The 13,154-nt window shown below is 39.1% G+C and overlaps 1 protein-coding gene across 3 annotated transcripts in view; it reads right to left on the bottom strand.

Moving 5' to 3' along the window:
• Positions 1 to 13,154, bottom strand: part of MBOAT2 (membrane bound O-acyltransferase domain containing 2) — an 84,124-nt gene that overhangs the window by 19,233 nt on the left and 51,737 nt on the right. For all 3 annotated transcript variants that reach the window (XM_044418425.1, XM_044418440.1, XM_044418432.1), the window contains 4 exons: positions 9,340 to 9,435; positions 6,340 to 6,395; positions 4,063 to 4,117; positions 3,213 to 3,396 (listed from right to left, as the gene is read on the bottom strand). In XM_044418425.1, coding sequence (XP_044274360.1) covers positions 3,213 to 3,396; positions 4,063 to 4,117; positions 6,340 to 6,395; positions 9,340 to 9,435 — 391 coding nt within the window. The remainder of the gene's footprint in view (positions 1 to 3,212; positions 3,397 to 4,062; positions 4,118 to 6,339; positions 6,396 to 9,339; positions 9,436 to 13,154) is intronic.

Here is a 13,154-nt window from a genome sequence, read left to right as displayed (position 1 = left end):
ACTCCTGAAGTTTGAAAGTCCCTTAGCTATTCTGAATTGACCTCATATTAACCTGCACCAGCCATTTCACCTACCAATTTCCTTTACCCCTTCTTTTCCCACAATCTCACAAACTTGCTAAGTTGTGAAATGGGGGTGGGGTGGCAGAAAGACAAAGACACTTCTTCTTGTTGTTCTTGCAGATATACATTCTCATTTTTTTACACACACACACACAAACGAGTGATCAGGAAAAAAACAAGAGGTTTCCAGAGGGAGCTTTAATTAAGGGCATCTGCTTCTAAGGAACTATTCATTCTACACTGAAGATTTTTGAGTGTATAATTTGTTTACTGTACCAGATAAGCATATATTGTCTACCCAATAAACAAATGGCATATTGATTAAAAAAGACATCTTATTAATGTCATTTTTATGTTTTTATCGTACTGTTCTCTCCTCTTGGATTCATATGCAAAAATGAAATGCTACAAAGCACAACATTCAAACTCCAGCTCTGGAAACCGAGCCATTTTGTCTTATTTAACTAAAGAGCTGCACACAAAGCAACAAAACGTAATAGTATTAGTGCTTTAAGATTGGAATCCTGTGCACATTTAATGTGGAACAAGCTCCACTGAACACAGTGGCAGTCATGTCCAAATAAATACGTACAGGATTGATCTGCAAGAGGATAATGCCATCATCTTGAAAAGCAGAATTATGTGGTTCATTCTTCATCTCTTAGTAGTATCTGATAGGAAGAGATGTATGTGCACAGAATGATAGGACAGCACTACTGATATTGCTGGAGTTTGCAGTCCTCTAGTTCAAAACACTAATTTGCTCAGGTCGTAATACTTAGTTGTATTAAGTATTTGTATCTCCTCCTCTGAAATCTTCGCTGGTTCAGAAAATCGAGATGAGATTCTAAATATTCACACTAAATTATTCTGTATTCTGGCTAACCAAGCAGAGTTTTGAGGCGATTGGACCAAAATACATTCATTGAATGGCAAAGCAATCATGCAGAAATGGGCAGTGGGGAGTGTCTCACTGCATTTACTCAAAAAAATCCTTACGTGGACCTACAATCACTAGCTCTGAAGCAAAATATTTTGATTTTCAGTGAAAGGAATACTGAGCCTGCAACTGTATGCACATTTACCTGGGGCTAATTCCCACTGAGGATAATTGGATTTACTTCAGAGCAATACGTATGTATAGAGTTGAAGGGAGTCTGGGAACCAGCTGCCATTGGTGCCTCATTTGCTCCATCCTATTCTACCATTTTTAATTATTTGAACAAAATGATTGAAAATAGTTATACATTTTTGAAATCGGAGAAATATACAAATATAGTGCCTAAATGTAGGCTATGAAGTAAATGGAGGGAGCATGCATTCACTGTGCCATTACTGCAGGTACAAATTTATAACCCGTGTACTTCCTAAGCATTACATTGTGTATATTTCTGCATTTTAACTGCCAGTGAGCTGCAGCAGTTGCAGCAATAAGTACTCTGAAAAATAGCCTGAGAAGGAAAAGAGATACTCCCCTTTCTGGAGTACCTGGAAACTAGGGGAAGGATTGCAAAGCCTGTGTAGTATGGGGGTAGAAATGGTGGCCTGGGGACCCAGGAGACAGGGGTTCTAGTCCTCATTCTACCATTAAGCTCTGTGGGTGACTCCAGCCCAGTCATGGATCCTAGCCTAACCTACCTCAAAGGGTTGCTGTTGTGAGGAGAAAATGGACCCATGAAGGCTGCCTTGATTTCCTCACAGGAGGAAAACGGGGGGATATATATGCAATGCAATAATAGTGCATAACACTGAGAACTATTTCTCACCCAAAACTGAGAAAGTGGGGAGATCTTATCCCCCTGCTTTGGGTGCATCTTTGTTTTTCCCCCCTTTACTAGTACCAGGAAAGAAATTGGTCCCAGGCAATTATGTGCCATTTTGCCTATATGCAGTCGTGCCTTGTAAATCTGCTTCCCAGTATACTCTACCACTCCCCACTTTTTAGAGGCATCATCCCCCTTCCCCCCAAAAATAATTGGCAGTGGATGAAATGGGTAGTGATCAAGGTGGAGATCGGGAGACAAGATGGGTTCGGCTGCAAAGGATGCTGGGTTAGCAGCTGCTGAACCAAGGGGAAGAGAGAGAACAAGCAAGCCACAGTGAGCCCAATTGCCTGCCAGCTTCAGCATGGATCACTTAGCATGATGTACAAACACAGACTTAAGGTGAGATCCAAATATCACAAGGATCTGTCTCAAAAGGGGACAAGGATCTGCCCCTTTGCCTGGGCAGAGCTCTGCCTTTGCATTCTTTGGGTCCCAACCACTGTGTTGATAACAATTCACATTGTTAGAGCAAACAAATATTTTCTTGTTCATTTCCTTCTCACCCACTTTAAATTAACTTAAACCACCAAAAAGGTACACTGCATATTTCATACCCTGCAAATCTTTCATTATTTATTATTGCTTGATGGAAAAGTGCAGATATTTAGTGTTATAATTGTTTTACACCCTTTGCACTATTGTTAGCTTCTGGCCAGAAACTAAACTTGTCTGGGGTGAAAACTAGCAAGACAGAGGCCATGGGACTTGTGTTTAAAAATATGGTTAAACAAAGTCAAATTATATATTTCTTAGTGTCTAAGCCAAATATATACAAGGCAGAACATCTTAATTATTAACTCTTAATACATTATTCTGCAATTTTTAAATTACAACTATGTATACATATGTAATATGTAAATAGCTATAATAAATAAATATAATACAACTATTCTTGGTTCTTGATTCTTGTCTCAGCTGATGGTCAATCTTGCAACTAAATATATTATTAAGGCCACTACCATAGATATAGATGAAGTCTATGTATTTTAAACAAGTTAGATGGCAACAGAAATATTTAAAAAGAAAATAAATTGTATTTATCCATATAAAATATATATTTGTGGCACTGGATAGGTTTATAAGAATACCAATCTCAGGCTTTTCACAGTACACAAGGTCCAGAAGTGAGTATCTATGCAGAATAGCTACCTTTAGATAAAGATAGTATTTCCTTTTTGAAGGTAGAACTGTACCATTCATGAATAGCACCATGCATGGTCCAGATACAGCTTGAGAGTTGTGCCTGTAAAAAACAAATAATGCAAACCAGGCTTCTCATGCAAGGACAAGAGAACAGCAGCACCGCAAAAGCTACAGGTCTTACATTTGGAGAGGGATCTGTTTGTTCATATTTTATCTCTTCTTTCCCATTTGCTTCAGACTGTGTCAGCTGGTATGATCTGCCTTCAATGAAAGTAATATAGTCTTTATAAGAGCATAATGGGCCTGCCAGGATACCCATGAAATTACAGTTGTAACTTAAATACTCCAGCAGACTTGGCATGCGCCTGTAATTCAAAGACAAGCAACTGGTGAGATTTTACTTAAGTTTTACGAGACAACTCTACTGTAAGAATAATACTAATACCAACACAGTGATTATGTGCTAGGGGAAATTGAATGTCAAGCTGTCATTACGCCTTCATTTTGAATGACAGACAGACAAAAAGATAAGAGGTTTGGAAATGAGAGATCATTGTGCTTGCTAGTTCTTTATGTGAAGTCTTTGTGTGCGTTTCCATGCTATTAGCACTTGTCCACAGATCAAGGTGGACTTAAAGGATGCTGTTCACAATATGGTACACAGGTCTGATTTTTGTTTGGGATGAAAATCCAAGAGTGTTGAAATCCCTTGACACTCCACAAGAAATGTGTCTAAATGAAATTTGAAACTCGGAGCCTCTAACTGTCAATATCAAATCCAAAATGGGTTATATGAGTCTTAACACACTATATTCAAAGTGACTTATTAAAGTATATTTATACCCTAATGATTATTTTTTAGCCAAAAGTTTAAGATGGTTTTTACTATATTATACACAAATGGGAAGGAAACAATTCAGTTTAAGGGTTCTGTTCATCTCTCTGTCTCCAGCTAAGCTGCACAATGGCTGACGGGACATGGAACCAAAGGAGCCAAGTAGCAGTTTTCAGTGCAATGGAGAAAAGCTTACCTTACAGCTAAGCATCTCTGTGATGGCGTCAGGTCCTCTGCCTTTCGGAACATTCCTGTTGATGAGGGAAAGAAATAAAGTAAAGTACATTGGATTGGTTCAGATATAAAGATGGACCACAGTTTAATGTCATGAAAACAAGGTGCAGCAAGCCCAAAGAGAAAGAAAGATAACTTTCCATATCATCCAAACCAAGGCAAATTGTGGCTTAATCTTAACTATGGTTAAATAAATAAGCTAACTTCAAACCATTATTTACAGATCTGGCTTGTTTTAATTAGCCATAGTTAAAATTAATCATATTTTAGGATTTGGACAGCACACTAAACTGTGTTTAATTTACAATTCCCCAGAAAAGAAGGGGTACTACATGAAGCTGAGGCCCACTAAAGCTTATTCTCGTAACATTAAGCCATGGTTTAGCATTGTATCTTAATGCAGCTGTTAACTCCCTATTATTGTACAAATTAATAAGGCCTGTTTCCTGGTTAATCTGCCTTTCCTTTCTAAACCTGTCAGACATCATAACTATAGTCTAGCACAGTGATGGCAAAGCTATGGCACACATACCCGGAGGGGCACTCAGAGCCCCCTCTGTCGACATACGATCACCCCAGCAGCCATGCGCATATTTGGAAAGATTGGGCAAAGACATCACTCATTAGCTGTGTCTCTCCGAGCTTTCACATGGCCAGTCAGTGAGCTGCCAGGGATTTGCTTGGACTGGCTGTGATTTTAGCAAAAGGTAGGAAATACACTCAGGACTGGCCAAAAGCTGGTGGTCAGCAAATTCAAGTTCTATGGCAGTGTTTATTATTTATTTATTTATTTATTTATTTGGAATACTTATATGCCGCCCGATTCACATAAGCCTCAGGGCAGCTTCCAACAAATAAATATCAATACAATTACAGAAAAAACTGGAAACATCTCCGGCATAATCATTTAAAACCAATAAATAAATCAACACTTAATTAAAATAACATTTAAATAAAAAGGTCTTGGCCTGGCGCCGAAAAACAAATAACGACGGCACCAGGCGGACCTCACTGGGGAGCGCATTCCGTAAGTGGGGTGCATTCCACTTTGCCACTTTTTTAACAAAGTGTTGGCACTTTGCAAACGTAAGTGGGTTCTGAGTTGCAATTGGGGCACTCGGTCTCTAAATGGTTCGCCATCACTGGTCTAGCATATCTAGACTCTTATGAAAAACCAGGCACCCCAGGTTTTCCATACACAAACATTATATAAAAATGAGGAACTATTCAACAAGCAACAAATTAGTATTCAGATCATTAAACTATCATAGTTATTCTTTCTTGGTAATATGACTCAGCTCTCCTATACTGTGTGGCTTCAGTTTGGCTTTATAAGCAGGGATCCTCACTCTGAATAATGTTCAGGATATGGGCAGAGAACACAGAATATCCTCCAGAGATGGTTCAGACTGTCATTTATTCATTTATTTAAAACTTTTATATGCCGTCTCCACATGCGCAGCATCTCGGGATGGCTAACAACATAGAATTAAAACAATAAAACAGTAACAAGTACAGTAAAATCATACAAAAACAAAAAGCGACTGTTAACGATGAAATTAATTTTTAAAATAGCCATTAAATAAAAAGGTTTTAACCTGGCGCTGAAAAGAATACAGACTGAGCACCAGGCACACCTCACCAGGAAGCACATTCCATAACCTGGGCACCACCGCAGAGAAGGCCCTGCTCCGGGTAGTTGCTCTTTTTATCTCCTTTAAAGAGGGCTCCCGGAGCAAAGCCCTTCCCACAGATCTTAAGGGGTGTGAGGGCATGTAAGGGAAGAGGTGCCTCTTCAGGTATCCTGGTCCCAAGCCGTTCAGGCCTTTACAGGTTAAAACCAGCACCCTGAATTGGGCCCGGACTGGGAGCCAGTGGAGCTAATAGAGGACTGGCGTTATGTGAGAGTAACGGCCAGTCCCTGTCAGCAGCCTGGCAGCTCTGTTCCGTACCAGCTGAAGTATCCGGACCATTTTCAAGGGCAGCCCCACGTTGAGTGTGTTACAGTAATCCAAGCGGGAAGTTACCAGAGCATGTATCACTGTTGCTAGGGAGGGTTGCAATTTTTTTAAGTTAGCTACCACATAAAGTTCCACACATTAACAGTTATACATAGTTACACAATCACCCCTCCATTTCCTGTTTAAGACCAAGTAAAACCAAATATCAGCCCAGATTTCAAGAGAAGACATTAATCACAGAGGATCTGGGGTGAGGGTGGGTCTGCCCTACATCTTACCATCATGAATTTCATATGCCAAACTCGTTATTTTCTGTGTGATTATCATCATGGGGCTGTGAAAGAGAAAAGACTTCAAAACAAGGAAATCAGATCACATTCATAAAAATCATGCTTTCCTATGGGATGAAAAGTTTGCCTGTAATAGGATATTCCCTGCCACCAATTTCTATTCCTACTACAAGAACTTTCATTCAATAGGCTCAGACAGCTCTGAGAAGTGAAGCCCAGTGGTGTTGACTCCGATATAAAACCAAATATCTATTTTTAAAATTCTGTCCAGGAATTCAAATAAATGTTAGAGGCCTCTTGGTTTCCATCTTGGAATAATACACAGGTATGCTGGATAGATCTCCTGATCAAAACCCAGAGGACTACTACTCAGTGCAGTTTTATTAAATGAATTTCTATTTTGTGGAGATGTTAATGTATAACACCTAGTTTTATTGCTTCCAGAATTAACATAGAATATCTTTATAATCTTAAAGATTATAACCCAACAATTACTTGGATTTTGTTGTTGCTGCTGCTGCTGCTCAAAAAGTTGGTTATACAATCTGTTCTTTGATAGCATCTTTAGAAACTGGCTGCTGGTTTTACTTGCGCAAGTTCACATATATGTATGTATGTATGATTTTATGATGATGTTATATGCTTTTTTCTAGGCACATCTAATACAAGACTAGGGATATAACCTATTACGAGTTGTTTTTATCATGCTCATAACTTGTACCAGTGAAACTGATTGAAGCATCAATAATCAACAGAAGCTTAATGGGTTAAGCACTGGTGGACAACTTTAAATATTCAAGGAGGGACTTTACTTCTGGAGGCTATATTAATTCAGGCATATCTCTGTAACAGAGAATGAAAAAGAAAGTGATAAATATGGCCTTTAGATATATCAAGCTATGGACAAGAACCAGCAAGTTGTATGCTATATTGTGATTCAGTGGCTGGAGCACCACACTATGACCAGGGAGACTCAGGTTTAAATCCACATGTTGTTATGCAAACCCATCGTCCCAGTCATTCAGTCATGCACTTCTCTGAGCTTAAGCTTACTTTATGGGGTTCACTGTGTGTATGAAAAGCACAGAGGCATTGGAAGCAAGGTGGGATAAAAAAGTAATAAAACAAGGGTTTCTAAGAGACTGTTCAGAATATGAAGGGCTTTTATAGAAATGTTATAGAAAACCAGGATTAAACAGTAATTTCCAATCCTGGTTTATGGATTTGGATTTGGATTTGGTTTGCCACAAACCAGAAATAGAAGCTTCTGATCTCTTTCCCTCAAACGCAATAGTGGGAATAAAAGGAAGGTCCAAATGAGTCACATCTTGTTCTCACAGCATCTAACAGCCCCATATTGTTCATGCTGATGTATATATTTACATCTATACACTCTAAATGCAAATTACATGATTTCCCATCATGACAGTTACTCACACTAGTCCCCACATTTCCTCCCCACAAATGTTTTAGAGATTTAGGGGAGGAAACTAAAACCTTGTCATGCCATGTCTATCAACTGTCCTTGCAAACAGATTTTTGCAAAATCTCCAGAGGCGAACAGGAACCACTGTTACCAGGGAGAAGTGACTGAAAAATCAGGATTGTCCCTGATAAACAGAACTACTGAAATACTGTAACATACCATTTCAGCTTGTTAGGTCCATGCATTTGCCCCGTAACTATTAGCATACAGCTGACTTTGAAAAATTGCACTTATTTTAAAAGCAATAAAAAGTAATTAGTGTCTCCGCACAACCAGCCTGGGTCTCCTGCATCATAGTGAATAAATTGTTTGCTCCTCTTAGAGGCATGGGTAATGATAATAGCAGAGAAAGCAATATAACAAAGATTCATCAGTCCTCAAGAGAATGCCATCCCGATTACACAGTTCACTGTAGAAAAATGAAAACACATTTTTACAAATATAAATCATTTTTTCCTATTGGAAACAGTAGCCCTGTGCCACAAAGTGTAGCGGTTAAACATAGCCATGCACAAACAAGATAGGAATGTCTGTGTAACAAGCATACTCTTGAAGTGCAGGCGAAAATTAATTCATATTCAGAGTCATTTTTGTAAAAATGTTCTTGAGGAAGGGCTGTCTACGCTGTCTGAGAGGAACGCAATATTAGAAACAAGCAAAATATTCCATCTGAGGTGGACCCTCCCTTCCCCAAGTAATGTAGAACCATCTTGCCCCAGGGAGAGAAGACAACAAACAGCATGTCAGATAAATTAGCTAAAAAGAGCAGCTGTGCCAAGAGCAGGTGGAAGCATATATTTAAACTCCTGATTAGCCTGTGACAAGCACAGATCTAGCTACAAAAAAGGCAGTTTTTTAATTTTTTTCTTTGAATTTTTATTTCACATCACTTCAGGCACATTTTTAAAAATGGAGCCTGAAACAGCACTTGCACAGTTTGGTCTGTAGGGGGCAAAATAGGAGAAGTTTTTCATCAGGAAAGTGGTACAATTGGGGCCCCAATTAGAAGTCCTGATCTGAATAATCTCTCCCCATCATCTGTTTATATGGTACCATTTAAAAACTGCACAGGAAACCTCAGATCCACAGATTTCATGGATCTTCTGTCATTCCGAAAAGACCAGCATATTGTTGCTTACTGCCCAGCCACTTCCCAATAATTGGTGGTTGGAGAAAAGTAGAAAGACCTTTGAGGAACCCTAGAGGGATGTACTTACTCATAGCCCTTGGACGTAACCCTTTCTTCACACCTGACTGAGGTACAGACTGAGGTTTGGGAGCCTCACTCAGGTAAATCCTTCTGTGTAAAGTCACACTCCTGAAGAGGATTAATTGATGGCCTTCTCATATTACAGATAAACAGGTAAGGATCTCTCAAAGTCACAGAATATAGTTTCCAGAATTTCATAATTATGCAAACATTTACACCATTCCAGGAAATGCATAGTGAATGCCACTACTTTCACAAAAGTATAACACATATAGAAAAGTTACACACTTACCCAGAGAAATCAGCCGAATATTGTCCATAGTCAAAGATATAGACTCTTGAAATTTGGCACACAGTGAGGTATCCCAAAGCAAAAACAAAACAATATCTGAAAGAGGAAAAACAAATCATTAAATTATCTATCCAATAGTCCACCAGACTGCTACAACTTGAATGGATTTTTTTTTAACCTTTATAGTCTTGCAGAGCCTGAGACTCATATGCCTTGCCCTAAACACATCCATGTTGTGATACCCTAACAAGTGTCCCTGTTGTCCACTCCTTCTGTGTGAAAGGTTTAGAAAGCGGTGATTAGGTACTAGGGTTTTTCAACAGTAGTCCAAAGTTAGGGACCCCTTCTCAAAAAGTATTAACCCTGCTCAGTTTCCCAAACATTCCTGTTCTGTCAAGTCCTTTAAAATGAGGATTTACATTTTCTATGACTGCTTTGTCTTATATGTTTTTTTTCTGTAACATTTTGGTTGTTTACTTGTCTGTTTAAGCCATTTGTGGAAAAGCAGTGTTAAAATGCTGAAATGAATGAATAAAGTCAAAGTAAACCAATGCAATTCATTTCACTGTTTTTCTATACACTACAAAATCTGCACACATGTATCTTTGTATTCTGTTTATATATTTTATAGTATTAGGCACGGGCTGGATTTAGAGATGCACAGCCTGGACACACTAAAGGTCCTCTGGTTTCACCCTGTGGTCTTAATTGCAAATAAGTTAGGTTCAGCATTGAAACTGTAGAGTTCAATTTCTTAGAGTACTCAATCGAGAAATAAACTCCATTAGGTCTTACTTCCAAGTAAACAAACAGAGACTCAAACTGCACATTTGATATTGTTACAAAACAAAACAACATGTGTTATAAATACCATATTAATTAAACCTAATTAAATAAGCTTCTTCATGAACACTCATTTAATATGCTTCAGTAATAACTAAGAATGCTTGTTGTTCTGAAACGACTAATTTCCTCTTTGTTTTTTAAACACAAGTGGAGACTGTTAGTTTTACATTAGAGCGGGATCTGTTAATATTTGTAACCACCCATACTATTTTAGCTGTTGCACAAATTAACAATAGTCATATTAAAGCAAGGTACTTAATTTTTCATTGCCTCCCTTCTCCAAGCATTTTAAACATTTCCCACTGGAATATGTTCAAATAAGACATTCTATGATGTTATGATACTGCACCAACTGACAAGCCATTTCCTCGCTATTTCCTTACTTCATACACTACTTCTTCAGCCTTTTCATATCTACTCTGGCTCTCCAGTAGCACTACCAGAGGAGGGAAGTAGCCCACTATATTGCTATAGACAGAACTTTTGAGCAGGAAGGATGCCCAGCTGGAACTCCAGCAAATCCCCATTGGTTGACATAGAAACAGAGCGAGTCAGAAAGGATCCCCTGGGCCATCTAGTCTGACCCCCAGCTCCACCTGGCTCCGCTCATGGCATGCCTACCATGTGCATGTCTAAACTTGACCAACTTAGCAATGAATTAATTGGAGAAAAATTGCCCCCATTTCAACCATCAAACATACACACCCACTGACATCCTTAAAACTTGTTGGATGCACAGAAACAACAGCCATGTAGCTCAAAACTAAGTGGCCATATAACCTCCAAGTATCACTATTTTCAGGGTTAAGCGCTTAGATAATAATGTGACCCTGGGCAAGAATGCCTTGAAAAGCATAGAATTACATTTCCCATGGTTTCCAGATGAATTAGACCAGTGGTGGCGAAGCTACGGCACGTGTGCCACAGTGGGCATGCAAAGCCCTCTCTGTTGGCATGTGAGCCAAGTCAACCCAGCATCGCCCCAGCAGCCAAACATCAGATAACAGCGCACACAGGGGTCATGCACAGGCTCAGAAAGGAGTAGTGGCACCAGGCGATGATGTCACGAGCCGCAACTCATTAGCCATGACTCATCCGAGCTTTCGCATGATCAATAATTGCGCTGCCAAGGATATATATACATTTGCTTGGACTGGCTATCAGTTGTTTTTTCTAAACTAAAACCTCAGTTTTCAGGTTTTATGGCAGTGTTGGCACTTTGCGAAAAATAAGTGGGTTTTTGGGTTGCAGTTTGGGCACTCGGTCTCTAAAAGGTTTGCCATCACTGACTTAGACAATAGCAAACATACTTATGATAGTGCAGGCGGTCCCCGAATTACAAACAGCAGAGTTGCAAACAACCCATTCTTACAAGCAAATTGTCATGAAACTTATTAATTAAAAAAAAAATACTACAGAAATTTGCCATCACCATAGAGAGAGAGGAAGCAAAAGGGGAGAGTGGGAGGGGCTCCAAAGCATCATCATAGAGAGAGAGGAAGCAATCCAGAGAAGGAAAATCCATCCAGAGAAGGAAATCCTTGCTACAAAGAGGAGGTGTTGGTGAATTTGGGTGGGGGCATACCTAGAGATATTTGCAGTTTTTCCTCTTTCACTGGGGTCCTGCCCTCCCAACCCCTGTGAATGTGGAAAACCAACTATACATAATCCAACTTGCATACAAATTTGACTTAAATACAAATTCCCATTTTCTTAGGAACAGAACTCATTCATAACCCAGGGGACTGTCTGTAACCCAGTCTCTGCAGTGGCGCCCAGACTGTGGAATGTGCTCCCCAGAGAAGTTTGCCTGGCACTGAGTTTATATTCTTTTCAGCGCCAGGTGAAAACCTTTTTATTTGAACACTGTTTTAGAATTAGTGATTTTAGGAGCTTGCAGTCGCTTTTTAATTTTATCTGATTGTATTTTTCTTACTATTTAGTGTTCCTATTTATTATTTATATACTGATGTTTTATTGTTGTTTTAATGTTGTATGCCGTCCTGAGACATTGTCATAAAGGACAGCATATAAATGTTTTAAATAAAATAAATAAATAAACATTTACCATATTACCCTGGCTACTACTATTAGTATCAATGCATGGAGCTTTCCCCATCTCTCCTTAACTCATTGTGATTGAGAAAGTGGAGGGCTTGTAAAGACATCATCAGGAGTTCCATGTGGCACGCTTCAAAATCAAGTTTAGGTTACCCAGCAGGCACCCGGCAAATACAACAACTGGTACAGGCCCCCTTTTGAGTTCAATGGAAGGTGGAGGCTCACCTATCAATATTTTGGGTGTCTACTACTACTTCCAAAGGCAGTGAAACACATAATGTGACTCCTTATACTGCAAATTCTTCTGATTTAAAACTTCAATTATCCTGGAAAATATCTGGAAAAGCAAAGCACACTTTATGTGAAACTAACTACAAGCTATAAATAGGGTCAACATCGTTCTTTAATGAAACTCTTAAATTAGCTTAGCAGGAAAAGAAGTTGTGCACGAGGAGTGAAACAACTGTCATGATTTCCATTAATAGCAAATTAATGCTATCCAAGATTACCACAGTGCAAACCTAGTAGTACTACCATTTTAGCAGCTAAGCACATTACCCATAGTGTGCTTATATGATGATGTAACCTTCAATGTTCAAGCTAATATTTTTTACTTATGTGCCACTTTGTACTGATGCAGGCCCAGAGGAAAAAGCAACAGACTACCCCTAGTCACTTGAAGATCTCAGTTAAAGCCACTCCAATGTCTTACAATCCTCTATAGCTCCCCATGGACAATCATGCTCCTCCCAAGAGGCCTCAGGCTGTAGAACTATCCTTGTTTATACATTCATCGCACCTGCAAAATCTACATGGTAATACATCAGCAGAACAGAACTACTAATTGAGAGACTATGTCCTTGCCCTGTACAAATCCAACTTCAATTCCAAATTTACTCAGGTGTACT

The sequence above is a fragment of the Varanus komodoensis genome, unplaced genomic scaffold, assembly GCF_004798865.1.
Source record: "Varanus komodoensis strain SLA01 unplaced genomic scaffold, ASM479886v1 scaffold10, whole genome shotgun sequence".
NCBI classification, from domain to species: domain Eukaryota; kingdom Metazoa; phylum Chordata; class Lepidosauria; order Squamata; family Varanidae; genus Varanus; species Varanus komodoensis.
This window is presented reverse-complemented; position numbering and strand designations above follow the sequence as displayed.